This window comes from Cucumis sativus, chromosome 1, assembly GCF_000004075.3.
Source record: "Cucumis sativus cultivar 9930 chromosome 1, Cucumber_9930_V3, whole genome shotgun sequence".
NCBI lineage: Eukaryota > Viridiplantae > Streptophyta > Magnoliopsida > Cucurbitales > Cucurbitaceae > Cucumis > Cucumis sativus.
Genome location: NC_026655.2, coordinates 3263625 through 3291384, shown reverse-complemented (window position 1 = coordinate 3291384; position 27760 = coordinate 3263625). Strand labels below are relative to the sequence as shown.

The following is a 27760-nucleotide window of genomic DNA, read 5'->3' as shown; positions in this document are numbered from 1 at the left end:
TCTAGGAAAAAAAATGTATCTTGATCAAATTTCAGAAACAAAAATTAGTTTTTAAAACTACGACCACATTTGATAATCATTTTATTTTTTGTTCTCGATTTTTAAATTAAATCTAGACACTACTTTTATTTTTACATTTGATGATCATTTTATTTTTTGTTCTCGATTTTTAAATTAAATTTAGACACTACTTTTTTCATTCTACCAATAAAACTAAGTCAAATTTTGAAATAAGTAGGTTTTCTTCATAAGATTGTTTTTCTGTTTTGAATTTGACTAAAATTTTTACATTATTTAAGAAAGATGTGAATTATCGTACAACATCAAGAGAAATAGGTACAATTTTCAAAAACAAAAAAAAAATAACGAAATGGTAATTAAACTAGATTTATATGCTAGTTTTAAAATTTTGACTCGAAAACTTTGGTAAACAAAAATAAATAAATATATATATATATATATAATATATATATATATATATTTTTCTTCTTTGGAAGTCCAACTAGAGAATGTATTTTCTGTCCGCGATCTCTAACTGTTTGGGAAAGAATACTCATCACTCCTCTCCATTCCTTGTATATTCGGACATTCCCACCTAGTTAGGGAGGTACCCGGGGCCGGCCCTCCTAGTTAAATGCGCATATTTAGTAGCATTCTCTTTCACTTGCCTGCCTTCAACTTAAAACCCTACTTAGGATAATGAATTCGGGTGCACTATGAGGTGCTTGTTTGAGAATTTAATACTCGTAGTCATAGTCCAGCATCAGCAAGCACAAGTAGCAACACCATTTTTTCAGAATTTCACGTAGTTTCTCTTTTCCTCTCTAAAATTCCATAACATGCAGCCTCAACATGTCAAGCTTTACCTTTCTCTTTGGCATTTGGCCTTCCTTTTCGTCATTCCCGGTGTTAAACCAGATCTGAGTTCTGATAGAGCTTCTCTTCTGGCTCTTCGTACTGCTGTGGGTGGCCGAACCGCTGAGCTATGGAATGCAAGCGACGAAAGTCCTTGCTCATGGACTGGAGTAGAATGCGATGGAAATCGGGTTACAGTGCTTCGATTACCGGGCGTTTCTCTCTCAGGCGAAATACCCACTGGCATTTTTGGAAATTTAAACAATCTTCACACTATAAGTCTCAGGTTCAACGCATTAACTGGTCAGCTTCCTTCGGACCTTGCTGCATGCACTAGTCTTCGCAACCTCTACTTGCAGGGTAATGGATTTTCTGGTCATATTCCCGAGTTTATTTTCCAATTTCATAACCTTGTTCGCCTCAACTTGGCTTCCAACAACTTCTCCGGCGTCCTTGCTCCGGGTTTCGACCGACTTCAGCGGTTGAAGACTCTATTCCTTGAGAATAACCGGTTTATTGGTTCGATGCCGGCATTTAAGCTTCCTGTCCTCAAGCAGTTCAATGTTTCCAACAATTTTCTCAACGGATCTGTTCCCCGTCGTTTCCAGTCATTTCCCTCCACTGCCTTGTTAGGTAATCAACTTTGCGGGCGTCCCCTTGAGACATGCTCTGGAAATATTGTGGTGCCACTCACAGTAGATATTGGCATTAATGAGAACAGGAGAACGAAAAAACTATCTGGGGCTGTCATGGGTGGGATAGTGATAGGATCCGTATTGAGTTTCGTTATGTTTTGTATGATTTTCATGCTTTCTTGCCGGAGTAAGAGCGGTCAAATAGAGACTACTCTGGATATGACAACCCTTGATAATATACGAAGAGAAAAAGTGACTTACGAAAATCCTCAGTCCATAGCTGCTACTACGGCAATGGTACAGAATAAGAAAGAGGAAACAAATGAAAACATCGATGTAGTAAAAAAGTTGGTATTCTTCGACAATACAGCTAGGGTTTTTGATTTGGAGGATTTGTTGAGGGCTTCAGCAGAAGTGTTGGGTAAGGGAACCTTTGGAACAGCTTACAAAGCAGTCTTGGAGATTGGACATGTGGTGGCTGTAAAGAGATTGATGGATGTGACCATTTCTGAGAGAGAATTCAAGGAGAAAATTGAAGCAGTTGGAGCAATGGATCATAAAAATCTGGTTCCTCTCAAAGCATATTATTTCAGCGTAGATGAGAAGCTTCTGGTTTTTGATTACATGGCCATGGGAAGCTTATCCGCACTTTTGCACGGTCAGCTATTCTCCTGCTTCGTGCACCCCGACGCTCCACTAAATGATTCTGTCTTAAAAGGATGTGATTTCTTTGAATTGCTAGTCTCATTTCACTCCGTTTTAAGTGCTATTTGGAGTTATTAGAGAAAGAAAAAATGTTTTTTTAGAAAAGTCAATTTTTATTTAACATAGTGTTTCCAAAATAACTTTATTTCTAAATTATACACTTAGAAAATTAAACAAACACGCCCTAAACTTGGGAAGTTGGACTGGACGAACGATTATAATTCTTCCAAGTTTATGAGGCTTTCTTGCTCCTTTTGCATCTCTGGCTATAAGTCACATTTCCATATATTTGATCAGCCATCGTCTACACCTCAACTTTGGCAGAATTCGATCGTCTACACTCTATCACATATGGAAGAAAATGCTTTAAAATTTCACAGACTAATTCTACTTTTGATTTATCTTGATTAGTGTAGTTTAATTTCTATAGGTAACAAAAGATGTGGTAGGACACCATTGAACTGGGAAATGAGACGTGGCATTGCATCTGGAGTAGCCCGTGGCATCAAGTACTTACATTCTCAAGGCCCAAACGTTTCTCATGGAAACATAAAGTCTTCCAACATATTGCTTGCTGATCCATATGATGCCCGAGTCTCAGATTTCGGCCTAGCGCAACTGGTTGGCCCAGCCTCCAGTCCTAACAGAGTGGCGGGGTATCGTGCACCAGATGTGATAGATACTCGGAAAGTATCACAGAAGGCAGATGTTTACAGCTTCGGCGTATTGCTGTTGGAGCTGTTGACAGGAAAAGCTCCAAGTCATGGGGTGTTAAACGAGGAAGGGGTGGATCTACCGAGATGGGTGCAGTCAGTAGTGCAAGAAGAGTGGAAGTTGGAAGTTTTCGATGTTGAACTGCTAAGGTACGAGGGTATTGAGGAGGAGATGGTTCAAATGTTGGAGCTGGCTTTAGATTGTGCTACTCAGCATCCAGATAGACGGCCTTCAATGTTTGAAGTATCGAGTCGCATTGAGGAGATATTATGCCCTTACAATCCAATTCAATAATTTTACATTTAGTTGTAGTAGTTGACTGACTAGTCAATCTAGTTGTAATTTGCTTGCATGTGCTCTTTCCTGTGTTGCGTTGTAGAGTGATAGTGGTACCGATTATCAACCGTTATTAGTTATTACTACTGCTACTACTCCATCTGGTATCTGTCCCGTCGGTTTCATTAACTTATTGCATCAGCTAACTTGATCCTTTGATTGATGTGTTTTGAGGAACTATCATATTTGGAATGAAGGAAAGTTATGTTTTTGGCTTGTCTGGAGCCTGTGAGATATAGACACAATAGAATAAATCTACAACGATATGTTTTTTTTCTTTAAAAAATAGAGTTTAGAAAGTTAGAATCTCGAGAGATTATTTTTCATAGTTTTTCAAACAAGTACAAATAGCAGTGAGATGGTTGTACAGATTCAAGACATGTGATATGTTGGTAATCATTCAAAATCGAACGAACGTTTAATTTTATACCTCTAAGCACAATTTTTGTACTTATATTTGATTTTGAATAATTAAAACAATATTTTAAAGTGATTTTTTAATATGATTAATGTTCAAATTACTTTCAATAACTTCTTTGCTTCCAATAAAAACAGCTTGAACACGTCCTTTTATTGATAACAATGGCCTTTCAAATGTGAGAAAATGTAAGGTCGCAAAACTAGCTCAACGTCTGCGCCCAAATTCTTTACTGTTTGGAAGCATAATTCCAGTCACAACAGAAACAAACGCCTGTGAATTTATTTTCAACTTCCTTTCGTCATATACTAATATGGTCAGGGTGTATGCCAAAGGAATGCTGTACACAATGGTGCCTCTCTTTCTTATATAATTAATATATTACAAATACATAAATATACGAATTGTCAGAAAAAAGGTAAAACAGTTGGACAATTTAAACAATGGAAAATTGAAGTTCTGAACTCACAGTGAGGTGAGTTTGAAGAAAGAGAAGTGAAACAAAGGGAAAATGAAAACTGAAGGCCACATGGTTCTGGAGATGGCGCCTATAATTTGGAAGAGAGCATCTCGAACAAGATATAGCCTCTAAAATATGTCTGTCTCTGCAGTTACAAGAGTGATCAAATCACTACACCAATCACAAATAAAGTTGTTAAGGCATGTAGAGGAGCTAAGAAAGACTTACACGAACATGTACAGAACATTACAAATAAAAGGACGAATACCGAACCAATCGCCTAAAAGTACTCAGCAATTATGAGAGGATTAACACATTTATGCATCATGATTGGGAGGATCATCCTTCAAACCCTTGGAAAGCAGGTCATAGTTGATGGATGCGAGCTGGGAGAGATTCTGATTACAAGAAAACATAAACAAAGATAAATCGTAACAGACCGGTCAAGTTGTTCCATATTTTCTCCAGCATGGGTGATCAAGAGGAAAATGACATTCCCAACTACATAAGTAGCAGCAAGCCACAAATTTTCTAAACAAAGAAGACGGGCATGGCAACGCAACAGTACAAGAGAAGTTTGAGAACATTTAGAAATATGCACTACTTTTAATTGCTTTTGAATTAATTCAGCCACTGCAATCATCTTCATCTTTAATTGCTTAGATTGATTTGAAGGACAGATTGAAGTGAAAAATATGCACACTTCACGAAACTGTAAAGTTAATCACTTTTTAGGTCCCATATTTCCAGATAAATAAAAAAAATTTAACCACCCTACTTCAAGTGTCTAATATATGTTGTTGAATAATATAATATTAAATTTTCCTTCACCCACTAGCTTAAGTGGTAATTAAAGGTATGTCATAAACATCTTGCCTAAACAAAAGTGTGCATATCAGAAGGATTAAGCATCTAGCATTTGGTAAAGATCAATTTAAATAGCTCTTGCACAACGACTTCCCCCAACTTCGTTGCCATGGATGATGGTAAAAGGATTAATAAAGAAAACTACCTTTCTGGTTTTGAAAAAAGGAGAACAAAAATTAGAAATAACAAAGTAAAAAGAAAAAATAGGGCCATTTTAGATATGAGTTTAAATATATATATATTTAGATGTGTACGTGTCTCATGCCTTGCCGCACAGCATACTTCCTCCTATAACCAAAAAAATAAATAAAAACCTTGAGGCAAACTTTCTGAGAGGGTTGAGGGATACTTCCCCCATTTCCATCCTTTACAAAAGTTCAAAATTCCTCTTCTTTTTTTTTATAAAAGAAAATTTGAAAGCTAAATCAATTATAGTTTAAAATAGAAACGTCAAATAGTAAGATATTAAGAGGATGCACGAGAAGAATGTACTACTCCCAGGTAAACATGTTATAAGGTATTTGAACAAATAAGCATGAAAAGCTAGGAATTCATCATAACCTGCACGCCTAGAAATTGTTTAGTAGATACCTTGAAAGAGAAATTACTGAATGAGTAATTGACAGAAGCACCGGGCTCAAAATCTGTAAGACCCCCACATTCATCTCCCTATTCGTGAGATGCCAAGGATTAAGGAACCAGAATAAAAAAAATACAATTAGCATTAGTTCAAGGAGATTTAAATAAACAATACTTTTAAAAATCATGCAACCAAATTACCACTTCATCTTGACGATTGCTCAAACAACTATCACCACTCAAGCTATCGGCATCACTCGAATCCTCAAGTTCACTGTGTGGATAGACATGATCATCTGAATGATTCCATGAATAGCGACTTGTAAAATAACTAGTATCAAGAGCACTTTCAGATGTTGGAACAAATGCAGCCTATAAAAGTTCAAAAATCGTACATATCAATAAAATGAAAGCACCCCTTACAACATAAATTTAACTGATTTACTAACCTTTTGTCGAGCAAGCGTGTCCCAGTTAATATCTTTGAAGAACATATGTTGTTTCACCTGAGTGATATAAGTTGGCTCTATGATGTAAGCATCCATGAAAAATCTGAGGGCACTAAGAAAACCAGTATCATGACAAGTAGATGAGCCACATTAAAAAGTTAATTACCTCTGATGCACCTATAGCTCCAAGTCGCTGGTGGGGATCTTCCGTCAATAATCTGATAGTTGCACGAATAAATATTATATACTGTACTCAATATTTTTGGAGGAAAATTATCTCATTATAATTCAGAGTAGAGTTATATATATAGGACACATAGAAACCCTAGACTAGGTATGTACAATTACAATAAAGGACATAATTTAGTTGGCACAGTAAAAATGAAGCCCATCTCAGATAACAGTAGATTTATCTACACTGTTTCACAAACAGATTGTGTCATAGCCCTACATTTTGACTACGCACTTGAACGAGAAACTATGTGTTGTTTCTTAATCTTCCACGATACTAAGTTTCCTCCTACAAAGACACAATATCCAGAAGTCAATCTTCGATCTTCTCAAGATCCAACACAATTGGCATAGAAAAAACATTCAAATCTTGAATGGTAATGATCTTTATACAAGACCCCACGTTCAAATGCACCTTTCAGATAACATAAATTTGCTCTAATGCAGCCCAATGATTCACTGTATGAGAAGACGTAAACTTATAACACTTGAAGCAACAATGTGTGGTCTCGTCCTCTGTTAAATAGTTCAACCTACCAACTAATCTGCTATATCTCCAGGATCTTTAAATATTCTCCCCTTCTATACCAAGTTGTTGAAAGAATCATCGAAATACTGCTTGGACTGACTCCTAGTTTTTCTATCTTCAACAACAAACCAAGTACATATTTTCATTGAGACAAATAAATACCTTTCTTGCATCTCATTACTTCAATGCCCAAAAAAGAATTTCAATTGTCCAAAACCTTTCTTATGAAATTGACCTAAAGGAAAGTCTTGAGAGACAAGATATCAAATGCATCATTTCCAATAATAACAATAACATCAACATACACAACAAGCAAGATAATACCCTTATCAGATTGCCAATAGAAAATAGAATGATCAGACGTATATTTCTTCATACCAAAATGTAGAAGAGCTTGACTAAACTTGTCAACCATGCACATAGACTTTGTTTCAAACCATACAAAGATTTTTGAAGGTGACATACTTAATCTTAGTGATCGCTCCCACATAAACTTCCTCCTGAAGATCACTACTCAGAAAAGCATTCTTAATGTCAAGCTCATGCAAAAGCCATTTATGGGTAGCAACCATGGAAAGAAAAAGTCTGATGGAAGTTAATTTGGCAAGTGAAGGAAATGTATCTGAATAATCAATTCTATAAATTTGGGCATAACTTTTGGCAACAAGACAACCTTGATAGCAAACACCCATTTACTCCGTATGGTCTTCTTTTCTGCAGGAGCAGAGTAAATCCCAAGTACAATTTACATCTAAAGTAGTCATCTCCTCAATCATTGTGTTACACTAGAAAAAATGAGATAAAGCTTCATGAACAGTGTTAGGGATAGATGTGGAATCGAGGGCATAAGAAAAGAATATATAGGTGAGGAAAAGTAATAATATGAAACAAGGTGCGTGCACTGGCATTTACCTTTCCGAAGGGCAATGAGAAGATCATCACTTGGTCTTGGATCACATGTTGAAAAAGGCATTCGTGAAGGACATGTGTTTAAAGGTTGTGGAAATCACCAGGGGTATACTCGAGTAATCAATGGACGGGAAGGAAGAGACTAGGAAGATTGAGTAGATGACGATGTGGGAGAAATAATCTCATAGATAAAAAAATTGTTATCCTCCCCCTAACACACACTCAATGGTGACAAACTAAAGGGTATACCCTTGAAAAATGTAACATCAACATCAGAAGAGACAATATACTTGTTTATGAAAAGCACAAAAGTGAGAAAGTAACTCGGAACGATTTTTCATTAAATATAACCAAGTTAGATGAGAAAAATCGTCAACAAAAAGTAACAACATACAATTAATAAACATCCAGAAACCTGGTAGAAACTGCTAGACCTCCTATACTCTTTACATATAGCAGAAAGAATAAAGATAAAAATAGAATCACACGTGGGAGTTTGGGAGAGAGAAAGGAGGAGGGGGACCACCATTCAGTGAGGACTAGTAGTTAGTTAGAATAAAAAGAAGAATGAGAGAGGGAGGGCATCGAAGATATTTTCTGGAGAAGCAGAGGCTGCATTCCTCCTTGCGCGGGAAGAAAGGCAGAAGGGTCCAGGTTCTATTGTTCGATCTTAGTGTTTTTTGTTAATTGTTCTTTGTTGCATTTATGTGTGGATTTGTTTGTATTTACTGTTGTTTTAAGTTGTTTGATCATCTGTATTCTCGAATTTCTGTGAGAATACTGATTTCCACATTGTAATCTGTTGAGGAAATTAAATATATATAAAGATACAACTGTAGTATCTTTACACAAACCCATGCAAATTCTCAATATCATGAAATAATGCTCATACCTCTATCTATCCTTTAAATAGAGGTATCAACATTTCACCAAGAGATCTTTATTAGATTGAAAAAGGGGTAACGTTAAACAAGATTCAACTAAAATGCTTAAACTAATAATTTATAGTAAAGTTAAGACTAGATTATACAAAATACCCCTAATTATTGTCCATTGTGTCAAAAATACCCTTAAATGTCCAAAAATCAAAAGTTCTTACAATACCCAAAAATACCCTTAAACCTAATAATTTCAAAACCATATTAACCCTTCTAACCTCTTCTTAAAGTTTATAAATGCTAAATCACCTTTTCACTAAGTTGATGGGTGAAGACAAATTTAATATAATAACCAACACTCTCCTTTACTTGGGAACTCGATATGAAGAAGACCCAACAAGTGGAAATGAATATTAATTGAGGAGTCTGAACAAAGGAATTTTTATGATTACTTCTGCGTACGACTTTGATAATTTTTATTCTTTCATTGGTACACCGCCTAATGCTTTTGAGTTGACTGAGCGTGCATAATACATATATATTTATTGGTCCAAGTACACCCCTCCTGCTTTCTTTTCTCTTATCTCATTCCCCTTCCTTCCTAAGATATATCCTCTACTAAAAAAAGCATGAAGAATGATGTGCAAGCTTCAGTAGTGACAGATTTTCAACAACCAAGCAATCAAATCAAAAGTGAAACCAAAAGAATATAACTGAAAATAATGCATCAATGAAAATTTTTGTTTATTGTCTACAAAAAATATCAATTATGTGTATGCGTGCGAGCGCAACTATGTGTGTTTCTCTTACCGGTCAATTAGATCTTGAGCATCATGGCTCATCTCTTCAGGTATTTGAGGCCAAGGGATCTTACGATTGAGAATGTTATCAAATATAGTCTGTACAAAAGAAATAAAGATGAGTAAAATTAGACCATATAAGTATTAAAAAAAATTCTCAAGTTCCAGATAACATACCACATAAATACTTGTAAAACACAAGCAAGTGACATCATGAAAAAAGGGAAGGACAACAGTAGAAAATTATCATGGAGGAGAAAAACAGTTTTACTTTTTCTCTTAAAGTGGAGCATTGTAGGAATTACAGATCAAAAATTCATATTTTATTACCTGCTACAGGAAACTATGAAATAACTGGAGGAAACCTCAAACCTTCCTATGATGATTGTTATTGTCTTTAATGCTACAAATACGTGACTGCTGGACTTCTCAAGTGACTTTTCAAATGGAATAAAATTAAAAGAAGTCTCCTTTGGCAGGAAAACTAAGCCTCTCCTGATTGGTGTTCGGATTTTGAATGGCTCTTGGATTTCTAACTTCCGTTTGTCTTATGTCATCCGTTTTCTAATGAAACTGCCATTTGTCAGAGGTTGAAGAGAAGATTCCCCAAAATCCAACGTCGCTTTGCAATTCCGATGAGTTGTTGATGGCCTCTGATGATGATGTTTAAAAAATCTTTCAAACAACTTAAACGGATTCCTTTGCATGCTTGGAATGGAGTTCGAAGGAAGGAAAAGGTCAAAATTGGAGCTATATGAATCTTCCTCAATACCTTTGTGCTTCATGACTTGGTTTAATCGGACAATATCTAAAGGATTAGAGAAACGTAAGTAAATAGAACACCTTATACTTTGCTGGGTATCGAATACAGAAATATTCCCAAAATTAAAAAAAAAAAATGTTTCCTCTTCTTTCATCAGATATTTCAATTGTTGCTGGAATGAAACCACAGATATTCTCCTTCACTTGAATGAAGTTGATAGTTTCAGCCGCAATCTTTTCTAAGCCTCCAAAATGAGCTCCAATCACTTCAAAAGTTTTCTTACAGCAATAACAAGTGGTAGATTTTATTGTAATCCACCCTCCATAATCTTTCGAATATAACGGTCTTCCATAGATATGATTGTTCCACTTTTCAAACTTTAAATGAGAGGCACCAAAGTTTTGCCATTTTCCTGGATTTTCAATAAACTCCTTCAAAGGACCACGTTCCAATTCAATCAAAGCATTGTCTGCAAACATGGATTGATGATAACTTTTGAGTCGAAAAAGAGTTCTAATGTTTCATTAATTCTTACCCAACTATCAAATTCAAAAAGTTTTGAAACAACCCAAAGATTATAAAAATCAGCTTTGAAAACTACCAGATTCTTAATCACCCAATATTTGCTTTAACTCTGTTTTATGGTATCGAAGAAAGTGTTCTTGGATGTCTCTTTTGATTTTTCTATCTCCCCATAGCTTCCCTTCATACTCTTGTTCAGCTACTTCACGATGGTGTTGGACATGGTTTGGGTAGAGAACCAGATTCTGTATTCATGGTTGTCCTTGAAGTCACCCAACATTGTTCTGAAACTTTTCCACCCCTTTTATCTTCACCAATGGGGATATGAATAAATCATCCCCCTCCAGTACGAGGCCATGCATTCCATCTCAAAACCCATCCACTTTTGGTTCTGAATTTGGAAGTTTTGACCCTTCCACTGATGCAATCACACAGTCATAATAAACAGCCACTGATGCAATCAAAGTGGTATCAGAGCAGCCCCGATTCTTGGACGGATGGCTGGCCGGAGAGGAAACAACCCAGCCACGGGGGACGACCGTGCGCAAGAAGAGACGGAGGACACCGCCGCCCTCTCACCAAGGACATCAACGGTTCGCTTGCTGCCCGTCGAGGACTCCTTGGGAGATTTACACCGGAAGATAGATAGAGTTACGGACAACTCTCTCACCAAGGACATCAACGGTTCGCTTGCTGACCGTCGAGGACTCCTTGGGAGATTTACACCGGAAGATAGATAGAGTTATGGACAACTTCCAGCTTGCCGATTAATGTACTCGTGGTCGAGTACAATCTCGGGAGGATGGAATGATGCAATCACACAGTCATAATAAACAGCACAAATAGATATTAGCCATTTTCCTGTTATTAGCTGTTTTTTGTTATTTCCTGTTATTAGCTGTTTTCTGTTATTTTCTGTTATTAGCTGTTTTTTTCTGTTTTCTTCAAAACTAATCAGTTGCAATAACTGATTAGTTACACTCAACCAACATTCACAGCTATAAATAATCATTCTTCTATTGAGAATGATAGATTAGAATTCTTGAATAAAAGAAAGGACCCAATTCCAGCTTTGAATTACATCTCTCAACTTTTTCTTTCTTATAGAAATAATCTTCAAAATTCTTATTCGATTCTTTCACCATTTCAATGAACCACCTAAGTTGAAGGATCGATATTGACATAATAATATTAGTTTCAACATCTTCTATGTGAAAAGCTTCATCTTCATGCCAGTTGCAGAAAAAAAAAGGTTGTCGATTTTGCATCTTTCTACTTCCATCTTTGTAAAATAAGAATGGTTGCTAGGGTATTGCCAAAGTACAAGTCGATATATAGCAATGTCTACCAAAGACGGTAATAGGCTGACAATGATAATGAAGGGAGGGTGAAGGAGGAGAGAGAAAATAGGAGAAAGGGTAGAGAAAGGGAGAGAGAACTTACCTTTTCCTTTTTCCATTGTATACTTCTCTTGTATTTTGAGTTTTAATGAATAAAGAAACTAGTCTCCTTTACAAAAAAAAAATCTTTGAAAGGAACAGATAATATATTATGTTTTTATCATTTTTGTTTTTTTGTTATTGGATATGCTAAGGGCACTAAGGGATATCAACCAAGTTAAGATGCTCGGGTGCATCTCCTGATCTCTAGGTTCAATTTTTTCTGCTTTTTGTGTAATTCTTTTGTACTTTGAGCATTTGTCTCATTATATTAATAAAGAGACTTGTTTCCTTTAAAAAAAACATATATCAAGATGAATAGCAAGCAAAAAGATAGAAAAGACTAGCAAACAAGCATTTTCTAGAGGGTTGAAAATCTTCTCCTTAAAGCCTCTGTGCTCACTACCAAAATATCCTTGCCTTCCACAACTCACAAAGCCTCTCTTAAACCCATCATCATTCAAGGTCCGTGCCAGCCAGCAAAAATCTTCGTGATTCCCCCCTTTTTAAGGAGCTTCCAAAGTGACGTTTAATGCCCTCCTGCCCTTTCTTCCCTCTTCTTCTATATGTATGCACAATGCAAGGCCTTACAGTATCTTATATTTTGTAATTTGAGCACTAGACTCAACTTGTTTCAATGAAAAGTATTGTTTTCATTTCAAATATACATATATAATTCATTCCAAAATAATAAAGAAAAAAGCCGAGGAGTGAAGTGAACATAAAGAAAAGAGGAAAAAATGAGAGAGATAATAAAGAGATTTATATAATCAAAATATATAACACGAACTTGTTCCCGCCCAAAAAAAAAAAGCAATCAATAGAACAACCCACCCACGTCTTGTTGACAACTGAAAAACGAAAAGATAGTACGAAAACCTATTTTACAACAAGAAGTAAACCTGGGGATGCTCTGCATTGAAGGGTGGAATGCCAACAATAAGTTCAAATAAAATGATCCCAACAGACCACCAGTCAGCTGTGGCGCCTACAGACAGAAGAAAGAATAAAATCCAGATTAGATATTGTTATTATAAGTAAAATGGTTTACAATTACAGCCTCTTCAGGATCACTCGAGGAGAATATCATTCAAATCTTGGGAGGTCCCATGATGAAGACTCGTGGTGTTCTCTTCCCAAGCCTTTTGAATACTTCTCCATCCAAGATATCAACCTAAACTGGAAGGCCTTCGCTTTCTCTCCCATCTAGTCCAGCAAAATGAAGGCATTGCAGATGAACCTCTCCTTACCCACAACAAAGCCTTCAAATACCCATTCTCATGAAGGAAGAGATGCCCTTGCCTAATTCCTCTAGAAGCAAAAATTCTTCAGCAAGGTCTACCATTAATAAACACAGAAAACCTTGGATCTTTTATACAACCCATGATCCAAGAAATCCATCGTCGATCAAAGTTTTTACAAAGAAGCACCTTTTTGAGGAACTCCCAATCTACACGATCAATGGCCTTTTCTAAATCCACCATTAAGACCCACCCTTTCCTTTTTTTTGGCACGGTAGTCTTCTACAACTTCGTTGACAATCAAGATCGGATCCAGAATACATCTTCCTTCTATGAAGGCATTTTAAGAGGGGCCAATGATGATTTTCATTACTATCTTCATTTTGATCTTGTAGTAATGCTTAGTTGTTTTATGTTTTATCTTTTGTTAATGTTTGTACTTGATCTTGGATAGCTTGTCTTATTTATTGAACATGATGATATTGATAGACCACCAATTGTAATACAATATAGGAGAAGAAAGACAAGTGGAACTGCACGTGCACAGGTGATGGAAGTGGAGGAAGTAGAAACCACCTTAGTGGGGACCACAGTTAGTTACATGGGGGGGAGGTTAAAAGGGAGAGATGGAAAGAAAGATGGGGGTGGTTGATCAGTTTCTGGAAGTGGAGGGGCTGTAGTTTCTGGAGAGCAAAATTACAGAAGTTGTTCCGTTACTTTAATCTTAGAAAGTGTTTTCCATGATCGTAAATTACTTTTGATGTTTTAATGTTTTATTTTGAACTTGGTTATTGTCTGTAATAGTACTTGTTTGTTCTGAGTATTGTATTATGTAATAGTTTGGTTGCTTAATGAACAAATAGAACCATTACTTGGTGTTTTATCAGATATGTCCGGATGCACAAACTGATACATTGGTTTTAGCTATTGTCTCTTCATTTTATCATTATGGAGCTGTCTCATTTCATCATCATAACATTTCATTATCATAATGAAGCGGCATGTTTCCTTTCTAAAAAAAATTTACGTAAGCTACTCTTATGATGAAATTTGAAAATGTATAGAGAGATGGGAGGCGGAAGTGATAAATGCTAACCGTGTCCAGTTCCCAATAGTATCTCGGGTGCCAAATAGTCTGGTGTGCCAACAGCAGAACGTTTTTTCCGTCTTTCTTGTTGATGCTCGGAAGCAGACATGGTAGGCTCATCATAGCCAAGAAGAGTGGTCCCACTAACAGCTGGTCCAGACAAGTCATCAGTACTGTTGATTAGACCAACCTTGGAAAGCCCAAAATCTGTCAGCTGCTTGAAGCAAAATAATTCTGTAAGTAACAGAGAATTATATTGATTTCCATTATTATGAGAAGCTGAAATTTCAGTGAAAGTAATTAAATGCATTTTTTTAAGAATAAAGGAATCTTTTACTAGTAGTTGAGAAGATTTTTTTTTTTGAAACGGAGACAAGCTTCTATTAATATAAAACTCAAAGTACAAAAGAATTATACAATGAGAAAAAAAAAAGAAGCCAAAAAAAGGGGAAGGGGGACCAAGGAAAAACCAAAGACCAAAAGAAAATCCAAGTACAAGATACAAAAAAGAAAACAACAAAAAAAAAAACAATACTACCAAAAGTAACACCGAACACTAAAAAGAAACATAAAGCAATAAGAAAAACTAAAGCCTTAATCTCACATAATGGTCTTCCAATTATTACCAATAACTTCAATAATCAATGAAAAGTGTATTTCCCTTTCAAAAAAAAAAAATAACTTGAATAATCACAAAGATACAGAATGAAGAACACAATTTTGAGGCTGACAAGAGCAAACATATTATTAGGTTTTATGCTATTTATTACATTAATGCCTCACAATTATTATAAAGGAAACCTTTTAAATCTAGAAAAATGGACCAAACTATTTACAAATTATAACAAAAATTTCTACATTATTGACAAACCAGATAGACACTAATAAAAGTCATAAATAGAAACTAGTACAAGTCTGCCATCAATAGATGCTGATAGAAGTCTATCAGGTCTATCGTTAATAGAGGCTAATAGAAGTCTATTAATGTGTATCAGTAATAGAAACTAGCTAGCAAGCACTGACACTGACACGTGATACGAATATGACACACCACTGACATGGCGACACGCCAATTTCTGAAAAAGTAGTCACGACACAGCAGGGACACGTTATTTTTATTTTTTATTTTTAGAAAAATAAAAATACGTTGTGCATGTAAACATATTTTTAATCAAGAGATTAGAAGGTAAGTTTTCTCTCTCCCCTCTCTCCTCTCTCCTCTCTCCTCTCTCCTCTCTCCACCCCACTCCCTTCGATCTCCCCTCTCCTCCCCTCTCCGGCAGCCATGTTTTTCAGCAGCCCTCTCCATTAAGTTCACTATGGAGGTGGTTTGTTGTAAAATTGACCAGTCACACCACTGCATTTGGCAAGAAGGAGATTGTTGCTTTATTGAAGATGTAGAAGCCGACAGAATTATCTATCTATCCGTTCGCCAACTTAGATGGATCAGGTCAATGTTAACTGATCTTATCAGTTTTCCGGTAGAGAGCCATTTTCGGAAACATGGAGATATTGACAGAGGCAGATTGAGAATTTCAAAGTTTCAAGTAACATGGGGTTGGATACTGAGTTGTGATCTCTGGCCATATTCAGGGGGTCTCTTAAATATCAGAGTGTGCTTACGTAGGGAGAAGCAAGGTTGGAAATTGTTTTGCTCGATGTTGGATAAGTTTGTCGAAAAACTGGATTATGCTAGATGGTTTGCTGAAAATTCCCTCAATGTTCCTCCTCCGATTTTGAATAGAAAACTAAGTTATGTTTGAAATGGCAAAATCAGTTCTTTCCAATTCCCCTGTTCTAAGACCTAATTTTAAGGGTACTGACCAGCCTCCTAGTCCAAACAAGAAGTTTCAAAAATAAGTCGATCTTCCCCCTTCAAAACAAAAGCATTGGCTGATTGAGAACCATGAAGTTGGAAAAGTCAATTTCAAAATTTTGGATTATAACAAAGTTATTTGCTTCAGGATTAGAGAAGTTATGATTGATGAAGATCTTGATCCCTCCTTCTTTCCTTTAGTCCAGAAAATCCCAAAATCGGTGTTTGCATCTCTCCCTTTCTCTCTCTCTCCCTCATTTCTTGGCTTCCCTATTATTCTCTTTGTAAAGCTCTATTGTACATTGAGTTTATTAATAATAAAGAAGTTTGTCTCCTTTTCAAAAAAAAAACAAAGTTATTTGCCTCATATGACTGGAAATTGATCCGTAAAAGGTTGGAAGCTCTTTTCCAATAAAAAATTGTTATAAATCCATTATATGATGAGAATGCCCTCATTAGCATTGACCAAGGATTAATTTTAGATCTCATCCATGAGGAAGGAAAATGGCAAGCCTGGGGGAATTTTCATCTCAAATTCGAAAGATGGGATAACTTTAAACACAGTCAGCCACTTGTTCAAAAAGGCTATGGCGGTTGGCTCAAAATTAAAAACCTTCCCTTGGATTATTGGTGTAGAAGTACCTTTGAGGTCAATGGGGATCATTTTGGAGGTCTCTTAGATATAGCCTCCGAAACTCTTGAATTTAATTAATGTTAGTGAAGCCCGAATTCAAGTTAAGAAGAATCTATGTGGTTTTGTGCCCTCCACGATTGAAATCACTGATCTAAAGAGGGGACATATATATCTTCATTTTGGAGATTTTGAATTCTTAAATCCTCATATTTCCCTTAAAGCCCCTAACTTACGAGATGATTTTAATAACTCTCTTGATTGTTTCAGGATTAGAGAAGTTATGATTGATGAAGATTTTGATCCCTCCTTCTTTCCGTTAGTCCAGAAAATCCTGAGATCAGTGTTTGCATCTCTCCCTAGAAGCAGAAATCCATTTGAAATTCTGAAAAATTTTCCATCCACTTCACCGGTGTCAGAGATGAAAACAGTGGCCGGCAATCAAGTTGAAGAAGCGTTGAATGACCGGGCAACTGAACAGGCCCCTTTTTTCAATTTTACTAAACCCAAGTCAGACAGCTGTTGCAAAAAGACAGTGGGGTGCACTTCTATTGATCCTGTTTTTAATATTCCAAAGGTAGTAAATCCTCTCTTATTCCAAAAATTCTTAAACACTATATCCGCAAGCAAACCTCCTTCAACAACGTGTGGACTACCCTGCTAGAATCTGAATTAAATGGGGTTTGGTGACCTTAAAATTCCCCCTTTGGACTCTTCTAGGAATAACACCATCAAGCATTCAGTTTCTGTCAATAACCCAGATCTCTTGGAAGTTTAAGCTCTAAAATCCAAGCCCCTGAGCATTTTTCCAAGTCAGTAAATAGCACTTCTCCTTCGTCTCAACACTTCAAAATCCTCCACCTCCATTGCAAAGACATCTCATCAGCAAGGCTCCTCATGCAAAGCTGACTTAAGTCCTAAAAACCAGCCCGAAATTTTCTCTCCTATCAGTGTTAGCAGTGAAGAATCAGTTGATCTTAGTGAAGTTGACCCTAAATTGGATCCAGAAATTGAAAGGAGGGACTGAAATGTTTTGTTTGATGAGGATGGTTTTCTCCCAAATAATTTTCCACCAGATTTGCCTAAAGAGTTAATGTCAATCATCTGTGGAATTATTCTGGACTATTTTAAAAGTGCAGCCACTAAAGAAAAGGTTTGCTCGTGGTTCCTATGGTAAAGTATCGCTAGCTTTTCATGGTAACTGCCAAGAAGTATTTAGTTCATAAGGCGAATTTGTTAATGTTTCCTGCAACTCATCTTTGGAAGTCTTCATTGCCAGAATATTTCTCAAGCTTATTCTATGAGATTATCTTGTTCATCGTGAATCAAGTTATGGTTGAAAAAGGTGCTGGAATCTATTAAAGTGGCTTATGGGAGAAATATTCTGGTGTATATCTTTAGTACTTCTACATGCATCGGGGATGAGTTTTCGATTGGAACATCAATTGAAGATTCAACACGGTGTCTTGAGGTGTTGTATAGGAAGTACAACCTTTTGCTGATGCCGATATTTTGAAAGATTTTTTTGTTCCTCTTCTGGGTTTGGACTACTTTGGCAAGATAGCTTTGCGTTCACCAGTTGCATCTTTTTGCTAGTCTCTAGATCCGAATGGTTTCCTTTTGAGAAAATTAGTTTGTTATGCTTTGTATTTAGATCTCTTCATTTTTGTTTTATTTTAACTTCATTCTTTCAGTTGGTTTTTGCCTTTTTAGCTTGTTCTTTGCGTTTGTTTTGGTTGTTTTCCCTTGTATTGGCCGAGATCCTCTTTGGGCAGTTTGTTTGGTTGTTTTTGTCTTTTCTTTTTGCTCTTTGTATAATTATCTTGTACTTTGAGCATTAGTCTCATTTTTCTTTATTAATAAAGAAGTTTGTCTCCGTTTAAAAAAAACATACTTTTAATCAAAATACGGGATGCTCAAAATTAAAAAAATATTTTCCGATCCTATTGATTTCTCTATCTTTGAAATTTTTGGAAATTTTAGAAGTTCCTAATTTTGGAAATGTTTTTCTTAATTTTGGGGATATTTTTATCTGTGAAAAATTCTCTATTATAAATATCTAAATAACTTATTAGATCAAACATATTCATCGGTCTTAATTTACCTTAATATGGCCATCATGTGCTATTAATAAATTATCAGGCTTTAAGTCCCGATGAACAACCCCAAGTGAATGCAAATACTCCAATGCAAGAACCTGAAAAGTTAAAGAAACAAACAAATATTGAGCTTGCAATACTAACAACTGTTTTAACTTCGCCGACTAATGAAAGATGAAAAGAAAACATATACATACAACTTCTGCGATATATACACGAGCAACCTCTTCGTCTAAGCAGCCCAAATTTCTCAACAAAGAGTAAAGGTCTCCTCCATTCAAATACTCCATCACAAGATACAAATTGTCACGACAAGTAAAAGAGTAGAAGAAGCGAACCTGATACAATTAACTTTACAGTTAAAACAAAACCAAAAGGAAAATAAGGCATAACTTACATGACCAAATAGACAAGCTCACCACAAAAGGATTGCGCACAGAAATTAAAATATTACGTTCTGCCAAAATACTTTCAACCGCGTTCTTCCGAATCATATCCGCTTTCTTCAAAACCTGGTGTTGCTCACATAAATATTCAATAAATGCAAGTTCAATAATTTTATTATACTGTAAAAGGGGGGGTGATTTGTCACAAATTTTTTAAATAAAATCAAGACAAAATAAAATCAAGACAAATGCTCAAAGTACAAGAGAATTATACAAAGAGCACACAATGAGATCATGGAGATAAGTAGACACACCCAGACATCTCAACTAGGTTGACACCCCTTTAGTGCCCTCATCATCTCCTCCTAATAACTAGCATCAAAACAAACGATCAATATACAGGCCAAATCTGCCCCCACCCCATACAATGCAGAGAAACAAACCAAAATCCAACTACAAGAAGAATTATCAATCTGAAAAAATAAAAGCCCTCCAATCTAAGCTAATCTCCTGAATGCTAAAAGCTTTGAATTCTTTATTTGGGGAGCACCAAGCTAAAGCGTTATGAGCTGCCGAACAAAAACGGTCTAACCATCTCATCTCCTTGTCATTAAATGTCCTTTGATTTCTTTTAAAACAAAAATCTGCAAACCAAATCTTTAACCATGTTTTTCCATAAAAGTCGTCATTTCTTCTTCAAACTATGCCCTTATAGTAGCTGTTGTACATTATGACTAAAGTTATTTCCAAAAACCCAAGCAGTTCGAAAAATTGAAAAGAATTTCCTCCAACAGTTTTTTTTGAAACGGAGACAAAACCTCTTTATTAATGTGAACTCGAAGTACAAGAGATTTATACAAAGAGAGTAAATTTTCGAGATTATTCTTAGTTAGGTAGGTTAGCAGCAATTATAGGAGTACAGCAGTTCTCTTTGTAGTTGTTTGCCGCTATTCATGTCATCTGTGGGAGGTAATACAAGAGGATCCTTAAGTTAGCTTTATGAATTACTTGGCCTTTTCTGAAACAAAGATTGCCTTATTAGAGAAAGGAAAGCCATCAGATTTAGAACTAAGGCTTTCTTAGGCCATTCTGTCTTATCTGTTGTCTTACCCTATTTAAACTCCCTGGGTGATTTTCAGAGTAATTGTATAATCTGCCATTTAGTGGTGAAGGAAAAAGGTGAGAGGTTGACGACTTTACTGAAAATTTGCCTGACGGTTCCAACAGCCATAATCTTTTGTCTAGATTATCCGAGACTGCCTTTTTCGAAATTAACTCCAGCATGTCTTGGCTTGAGCTCATCAATGTGGTATTCCAGATCATTTGAACTCCTTAGTTGAGAAATGTGGTAAGTTTTGGCTTGAGCACTGAAAGTAGACATGTTTTCTGGTCCCTCAGACATTTAATCTTAATATTTGAATGGGAATACAGTGTTCCTCAAGGTGTTTGGGAAGGATTGTTGAAGCAAGATAGTGGTTCTTTTGTAAAGTGAGAGATTCCATGTTTGGCCTTTCATCTCTTTCTTCCTTTCAGAATTTTTCTGCACCATTACTTTTTCTAAAAAGTCCCAATTAACCCTATCAAAGACTTTCTCAAGGTCCAACTTAAACAACCACCCTTTCTTCTTTTTCGCTCGGTATTCGATGATTTGCCTTCCTTCTAAAAAGGCACTCTGAGGAGTGTCAATAATGCTTGGCATGATCTTCTCAAGTTTTTCAGCCAATACTTTTGCCACCAGCTTGTAAGTCAAAGTAGTGAGACTTATTGGCCTGAAATTTTTCACCTTTGAAGCATCCTCTTTTTCTTGATTAAACAGATGAAGTTTTCCCTTACACAAGATTGAGCTTCCCATTAGCGTAGAATTCTTTAAAAAGGGAATGGAAATCTCTCTTCAATTTTTTCCAAAATTTGATTAAGAATTCTGCGATAGATTCTCTGGCCCCAGCGCTTTACTTCTTCCCAACAATTTCAGTGCAAATTTTATTGCTTCTACTGAAAATTCTGAGGTCAAGCTTTTATTCTGATCATTGGTAACTACTGCAAAGCTTGTGGAGCTTTAATCTCCACATATGAGGAAGTTGGAACCTCTTGGTCGTTGACTAATTTGGAAATCAGATTTCTTCCTTTTTTGGCAGCTAGAAACCGATGGAAAAACTTGGTGTTCTCATCCCCTAATTTCAACCAATTTAATTTACTTTTCTGAATAAGGTCTCTTTCCTCACTTCTACATAGCTCCAGAAGGTCAGCTTTCAGCATCCATTTTAGGTTACAACTTTCTGGTGCCAAAGCCAGTTGCTCATCCTTACCTTCTTCATTTGCTAAAGCTTTCAGCAAGCTTTCTTCATTATATTTTCTGGCTTTCCCACTGTCACTGTTCAAATTTTTCAGCTAAATTTTTAAGGATTGAAGTTTGGATGATATAACAAAGCCTGGCCATCCTTCGTCACTTTCAGAATCTAAGGAGTTCTCAATGAGTCTGCAACACCGTTTGTCAAATAACCAACTATTAAAGAAATGAAAAGGGGAAGACCCCCAACTGAAAGCCCCAGCCTCTAATAAATTACATATTTTAATAGAGGTAATATCTTCTATGCCTTCAACTATTGAAATTACATATTTCAATAGAGGTAATTATTTTCTTGAATTTTGGAGATATCAAGATTTTGGATCTCCCTAGCTTCACCGGAGGAACTCTTATTGCTAAAGACTTTAAAAACCCCATTGATCAACTGAAAGTTAGGGACGCCTTGAAAGATGAAGAGGTTTACGTTCTTTTTTCCCTTCTGAGTTAGACACCCTCATGTATTTAGCTTTCTACTGATGTATTGTCTTTGCGTGGCTTTGGTTAGCTCGTTATTTTCTGCTCGGGTTCGTTTTTAGAATTCCATCATATTTATGTTACCCGATTATTTAAGTTTTAGCTTGTATTTTCCCTTAATTCTTTTTGCTTTTAGTATAATGCTCTTGTACTTTGAGCTTTAGTCTCATTATCATTAATAAAGAGGCTTGTTTCAATTTAAAAAAAATATATAGTTTCTTTTATTATTTAGGATTAGGATTAAGTTTCTTTTATTAATTAGGATTAGATTATGCTTTTGCTATAAATAGAGTAGTTGTTTTCTTGTATTCAAAACTTCAAAAACATTAATAAAAATTCTCACTTGAGTTATATCAATTCTCCTGAAATTTTCTGGTTCTAGTCACTCACTCAAGATTTAAGGACTACTTAGAAGGCATAATTGAAGCTGCATGGATGTTTGCTGTCCCTTGGTGTTTCCTCCCATCCATTTTGACGTTTTTAGATTGCAATCATCAGTTGTTTTTGGGCTTTTTGTTGAAAGATTTTAATTTTGCCTTGTTCATATTTTTCTACTGTTTTTTTTAAATGGAGACAAGAACTTCTTTATTAATAAGAACACAAAGTACAAGAGAGTTATACAAAGAGAGCCATATTTTTCTACTGTTTTGCTCAGGGTTTCGTTTGTGTTGTCTGTATTGTTCATTTGTACTTTTGTTTCAATCGCTCTTTTCGCTCTTAGTATAATTCTCTAGTACTTTGAACATTAATCTCTTTTATTTATACATGAATAAAGAGGTTTGTATCCGTTTCCAAAAAAAAGATTATAGATGTCATAGAAATTCCTAAAGAAGAAGAAGAAACATAAATACCACTAAATGATGAACTCATCACAAGCACAGAAAAGAAGAGGCCAAAACCTCAGGTAGAACATGCTGGGAACATTATTTAAGCATCAATGTGAAAATTAACCTTTATTGCAAAAAGATCCCCCGTAGTCCTCTTTTTAGCCAAGAAAACCCGACCAAATGCCCCACGGCTGATTGGTTTTATAATCTCAAAGTCATCAATTGATGTACGATCCTTTGAAGAATGGATGGGACTAGTTCTTAAGCTACGAACAATATCATCTTCAAGAGGAGTATCTTCATCAATGACAGTGCTTGCTATGTCGATCTTTTCATCATCCACCAACTCACAAAGTTGCAAATACTTCTCCCTAGGAAATCACAAACCATCAAAAGTCAAGAAATATAGCAGTCAACACATTTGAGAGACATTATAAAGAAATTTGTCATGACGGGAGTCATTAGAGAAGTTGACAATAGAATGCAACACGTGGTAAAGTGCATATATTTTGAAGATCACATTTATGCTGCAAAAACTACAAACCGGATTAACTTTTCAATGCGAGTGCCAAAAGTGTCAACTGTCAGTGCATTAAACTTCCTGCGGTTAATGACAACTCTCAAGTCTTCAAGGCATGTTAGCAGATACTGCATCGAGCAATCATCCCCCAGAGGTGTATTAGCTGAACAACGTGCAATATCTGCCAAATCACTGATCTGCAAAGATAAGAAGTTTTTGCTCATTATTGGACATTAACTAGTAATCACGAACCAAGATTTAATGATAATATGTTTTAATCATCAGAAAATTGGTATTTTTATTCTTACATGAAACTTCTGTTGCTCATAAAAATCTTAATGTGAAAGAACTACATGAAATTCTCCTTGGTTTATGAAGGACTAAAAGTTTACCACCCTTCAAACATATGAAATCAGGACTAAACCAACATTACAACTAGGACTGTTTAGACAAAATAAATGCTCCCGAGTTCAAACAAATATCTTGAATAGATTAACAAATAGGTTAGAGGGAAAATGCCATGAAGATGCATTTAAACATGCCACTTCAATACGATCCACCCACGGACGAGGATTGTCATTAAAAAAACCGTTGGTTTCTTTTCTTTCAAACCAACTTCCTATAAGAAGTGGCTTGACAGCATTAGCCCAAAGCAAGTGTAAACACTTTCTATGGAGCAGCAGTTTTAAGTTTAGAGATTATTCAACAAGTATAATCAACTTGAGTAGTAGAATTAGGAAGTTTTCTTCTTATTTTTACATAAAGTTCTTTTCACTATTTTTTTGGAGTTTGTACTCTGTATATTGTAATATTTTATTGATAATTTTTTACTGCTGTGATACATAGTATTTTCCACTATGATTGTTTCGATTCTCATCATTAATATAATTTGAGAAAAATTAATTAATTAACTAATCGCTTACTGGAAGTAAATCATGTTAACATCAATCAGTAAACTTTTTACAACTTATAGCTTATTGGAGAAAATATCTACACTACGATTCAGTTCCTTTGCTATATTTTGGCTCTTCAAAGATGTCATACATGCCACAACATATCTTACAATTAAAAAATGTCCAAAAGAAATTAGCATTGACATGAGGGATACCTGCGTAAGATCGTCATGTTCATAGTAAGCACCTTTTCCTGCCAAAAACAAGTCAAACTGACTGGTTCTTGGTGTTAATAAAGGAGATCTAGGAGTCATGCTACCAGCCGATGATGTTGTCATACCTTGATCAGACTTTGGACCAAAACGAGTTTTACAAGACATGGAAGGTAAACCTTTTAAGTCATCCATGAATACAGAACTATCAGTTTCATGGAAGCAATCTAGCATGTCTTCTGAGCCCCTGCGGGACCAATCACTATGTTTTGGGGAAATATCAGATTCTTCGGTCATGCTAGAATTTGAAACTTTTGCAACATCCGGACTTCCTACATGCTGAGAATCCTTCTGCGTAAAAGACTCGATCATCTTCTCTAAAGTTTCAGCAATTCTGAGTAGACGTTCATTAACACTTATACCCTTTTGATCACATCTATCAGCAACTGCACAAATTCTTGAATGATCTTCCACATTTGCAGTAGGAATTTCTTCTTCACAAATTCGACATATTATTGAACTCTCATCAGATACAGTTGGTTGATCACCCCAACCCCAAGAAGGTTTATGTTGGTGCTTTGTAGGTTGGTCATGCGAATCTCTGGGCAGAGGAAGCTCAGAAACCTTAGCAGCAGCAAAATCAGTTTCAGAAACACTCATCCTGATTTTTGACATGTTCAGAGATTTAAATTTTTTATTATCACCCTGAACCTTCAAAGTAGATTCTTTCACGCTGCTTTTTGCTGGAGAAGGCAATCTTTTCCAAGATGCCATCCGATCTCTGCCAGTAGGAGATACCAAGTTCTTTGAAGTATCATCAGGAGATGTTGAAACATTATTCCCAGGCAGTATATCATGTTCTCTGCTCCAATCCAAACCACGCTGCTCCTGGCTGTAAGATTTCCTGGAAGATGTTCCCTTCGAAGCCTTGGCTGCGCTAGAACTTTTCATTTCCCTTCCCATAGCCGGAGCCGTGCGTTTATCAGCAGAATGCAGATTTCTTGACTGACGAAGTTGAAAAACATTTTCATCTTCAGCTAACCCACTTTCTTTATGGAACTGCAGCAACCTGGTACATCTAGTGAGAATGAACAGTATTCGTGTATGAAGTTGTTTCAGCATGCCAGGAGGAAGTTCTTGGCGTCTATCATCCAATTCCTGAACAATGCTTTCACACTGAAGCCAAAATTCACCTGGGGATGACATTGCACAGCTTCGAGCTAAAACCAACAAGTCTTCGATTGTCTCTTGCCACTCTGGATGAGTATCAACATTTTTCTCAAGAACTCCAACCAGATCAGCAGCAAAAATAGCCAAGTCAGAATTTACTTCTTCCTTAGCCTTGTCAAATTTTGCTCGTATCATAACTAAGATCTCCTGTAAAAAATGTAATTACAAACAGCATAAGCTTCAGGAGGCATAATTTTTTGTGGAGCTAGAAAAATATAATACTCAAAAAAAAGACAGTACCTCCAAATTATTTAAACGACGTGACTTCCAAAGTGGGAAAGGTCGTACACCTTTCGAATTTAGTTCGTGGGAAAAACTTTTGATGTCAGCAGGATACTTTCTTCGAGGAGCACTTGTGACTCGGAGTATAGCTTGAAAGCGAGGAGACTCAGACTCCTTTGGATTTTCACAATCATAAGAGGGCTGGAAAGAGGAGGATTAATAACAATCTCAAGTACCTCACAAGATAAGCAAAAAGGTGTGTTCGTTTATATGTGAGAAAAGGAACATTCTTTTTAAATTTAAAAAAAAAAAAAGAGGAAAGAGAGAAGAGAGAAGAGGAGGGGGAAGAAGAAGAAGGCCACAGCCTATTTGGAAATTAGGCAGTGATGGAAGAGATGAAAACTCTAATACCACCTTGAATCACCACTTGACCTAAAAGCTTAAAATTGTGGGTAAAGGCAAATGTGATTATATATCACTAACAGATATATTAAACTCAAATAAAATATGTGAAAGTTTCAATCTTGCAATTAGAGGGAAAGATGAAATTAACATTACATTACCTCTGGCGTACAGAAATCTAAATTTCTTAATCCTTCAGAAAATCCCCATGATGATCCATAGCATCCTGTAATGTTAGTCATAATGTTGGATAATAATTACACTAATTGTCAAATTATGCTAATATTTATATAACTATCTTAAAAATGATACGTCAGCCATCAGACAAATACAAAAGTACAAGATTACATAATGTTTCAATATCTTCACCCGAAAGACTTAGGAGAGCTTGCAAACAAGAATTGTATCTACTAAAAAAGTTTCCACCAAAATCACTGAACCAAAAGCTGCTACAAGCTTCAAGGTTGTGCTTTGTGGGAGCCAATGGTTGATTAACGTTAGAGCTAAACTAGATAAATGGGAGGAGTCTCCAACTCTTTAAGGGAGATAGATTAACTAAGACTATTGATTTAAAATCACTGGCCCATTTATTATTCACGCCTTCTTCAAGCTCTCATCAAAGTCACCAGGTCTTAGTCATTGGGGAAATTGATAAGGGACTCCATCTGCAATAGTTATAATTTATGTTTGTACTCAATGATTTGGAATTAATCCACTAAGCCTACACAATATGGAGGCCATGACAGGGCCTTGACGTTTTCTTTCAAGTTGAGGAATGATGTTCCTACGATAAAATGGTTTAAAAAAAAAAAAAGAAGAAGAAACAAATTTGTTCATCGATGAAATGAAAAGAATATAATGCTCAAAGTACATGACTAGTCTAGTCCAAAAAAGTAAAGCAAAATGAAATACAACCCAAAACACAACAAGATGGCTCTTGAACAAAGACCGCTATATCTGAAACTATGAAAACTGACAACTACGTGATGAGATCCACCCAAAAGCATAGCACTTTGTAAATAGAAATTATTCTTGGCATCTATAGGCTTGAAATGTCAAGTTGGGTAACTAAACCTCCCAAATTTTCCAGCAAGGGTAAGCCTTTGGTACCAGTAGAGGTAAAAAGAATTCTTAAAGGTACTATTTTGCTTCATTGTCAATGAAATCTATTTCTCCTAAAAATATGATGACAATGCGATATGAATGATGACAAGATTCTTAACTAAGTCTCTCAAGGGAGAATTGCACAATCATTAAGCATTCCAAAAGATAAATTTCTACCACAGT

The 27760-nt window shown here is 35.9% G+C and overlaps 2 protein-coding genes across 2 annotated transcripts in view; one reads left to right on the top strand and one right to left on the bottom strand.

Moving 5' to 3' along the window:
* Window positions 1-501: 501 nt before the first annotated feature.
* Window positions 502-3461, top strand: LOC101215185 (probable inactive receptor kinase RLK902). Its single transcript, XM_004137518.3, has 2 exons — window positions 502-2148; window positions 2626-3461. Exons 1-2 carry the CDS (start codon window positions 840-842, stop codon window positions 3201-3203), a joined length of 1887 nt encoding a protein of 628 aa, XP_004137566.2. The 5' UTR covers window positions 502-839; the 3' UTR covers window positions 3204-3461.
* A 464-nt stretch (window positions 3462-3925) lies between these two features.
* The window catches only part of LOC101214945 (probable serine/threonine protein kinase IREH1), a 30956-nt gene continuing 7121 nt past the window's right edge, over window positions 3926-27760 (bottom strand). The window contains exons 2-18 of the mRNA XM_011651217.2: window positions 26635-26699; window positions 26090-26272; window positions 24623-25996; window positions 23539-23711; window positions 23119-23365; window positions 19383-19475; window positions 19161-19301; window positions 18969-19061; window positions 14427-14631; window positions 12992-13077; window positions 9376-9464; window positions 6185-6236; window positions 6019-6075; window positions 5771-5941; window positions 5582-5659; window positions 4352-4521; window positions 3926-4268 (exon numbers count right to left, since the gene is read on the bottom strand). Of these exons, the coding sequence (XP_011649519.1) occupies window positions 4441-4521; window positions 5582-5659; window positions 5771-5941; window positions 6019-6075; window positions 6185-6236; window positions 9376-9464; window positions 12992-13077; window positions 14427-14631; window positions 18969-19061; window positions 19161-19301; window positions 19383-19475; window positions 23119-23365; window positions 23539-23711; window positions 24623-25996; window positions 26090-26272; window positions 26635-26699 (3188 nt within the window). The 3' untranslated portion in view covers window positions 3926-4268; window positions 4352-4440. The remainder of the gene's footprint in view (window positions 4269-4351; window positions 4522-5581; window positions 5660-5770; window positions 5942-6018; window positions 6076-6184; window positions 6237-9375; window positions 9465-12991; window positions 13078-14426; window positions 14632-18968; window positions 19062-19160; window positions 19302-19382; window positions 19476-23118; window positions 23366-23538; window positions 23712-24622; window positions 25997-26089; window positions 26273-26634; window positions 26700-27760) is intronic.

What these genes read in the sequence shown, in the direction of transcription:
- LOC101215185 (XM_004137518.3), top strand. Translation starts at nt 840, where the DNA reads ATGCAGCCTCAACATGTCAAGCTTTACCTTTCTCTTTGGCATTTGGCC. An exon ending in CTTATCCGCACTTTTGCACG is followed by an intron (nt 2,149 to 2,625) that starts GTCAGCTATTCT and finishes TAATTTCTATAG; the next exon opens with GTAACAAAAGATGTGGTAGG.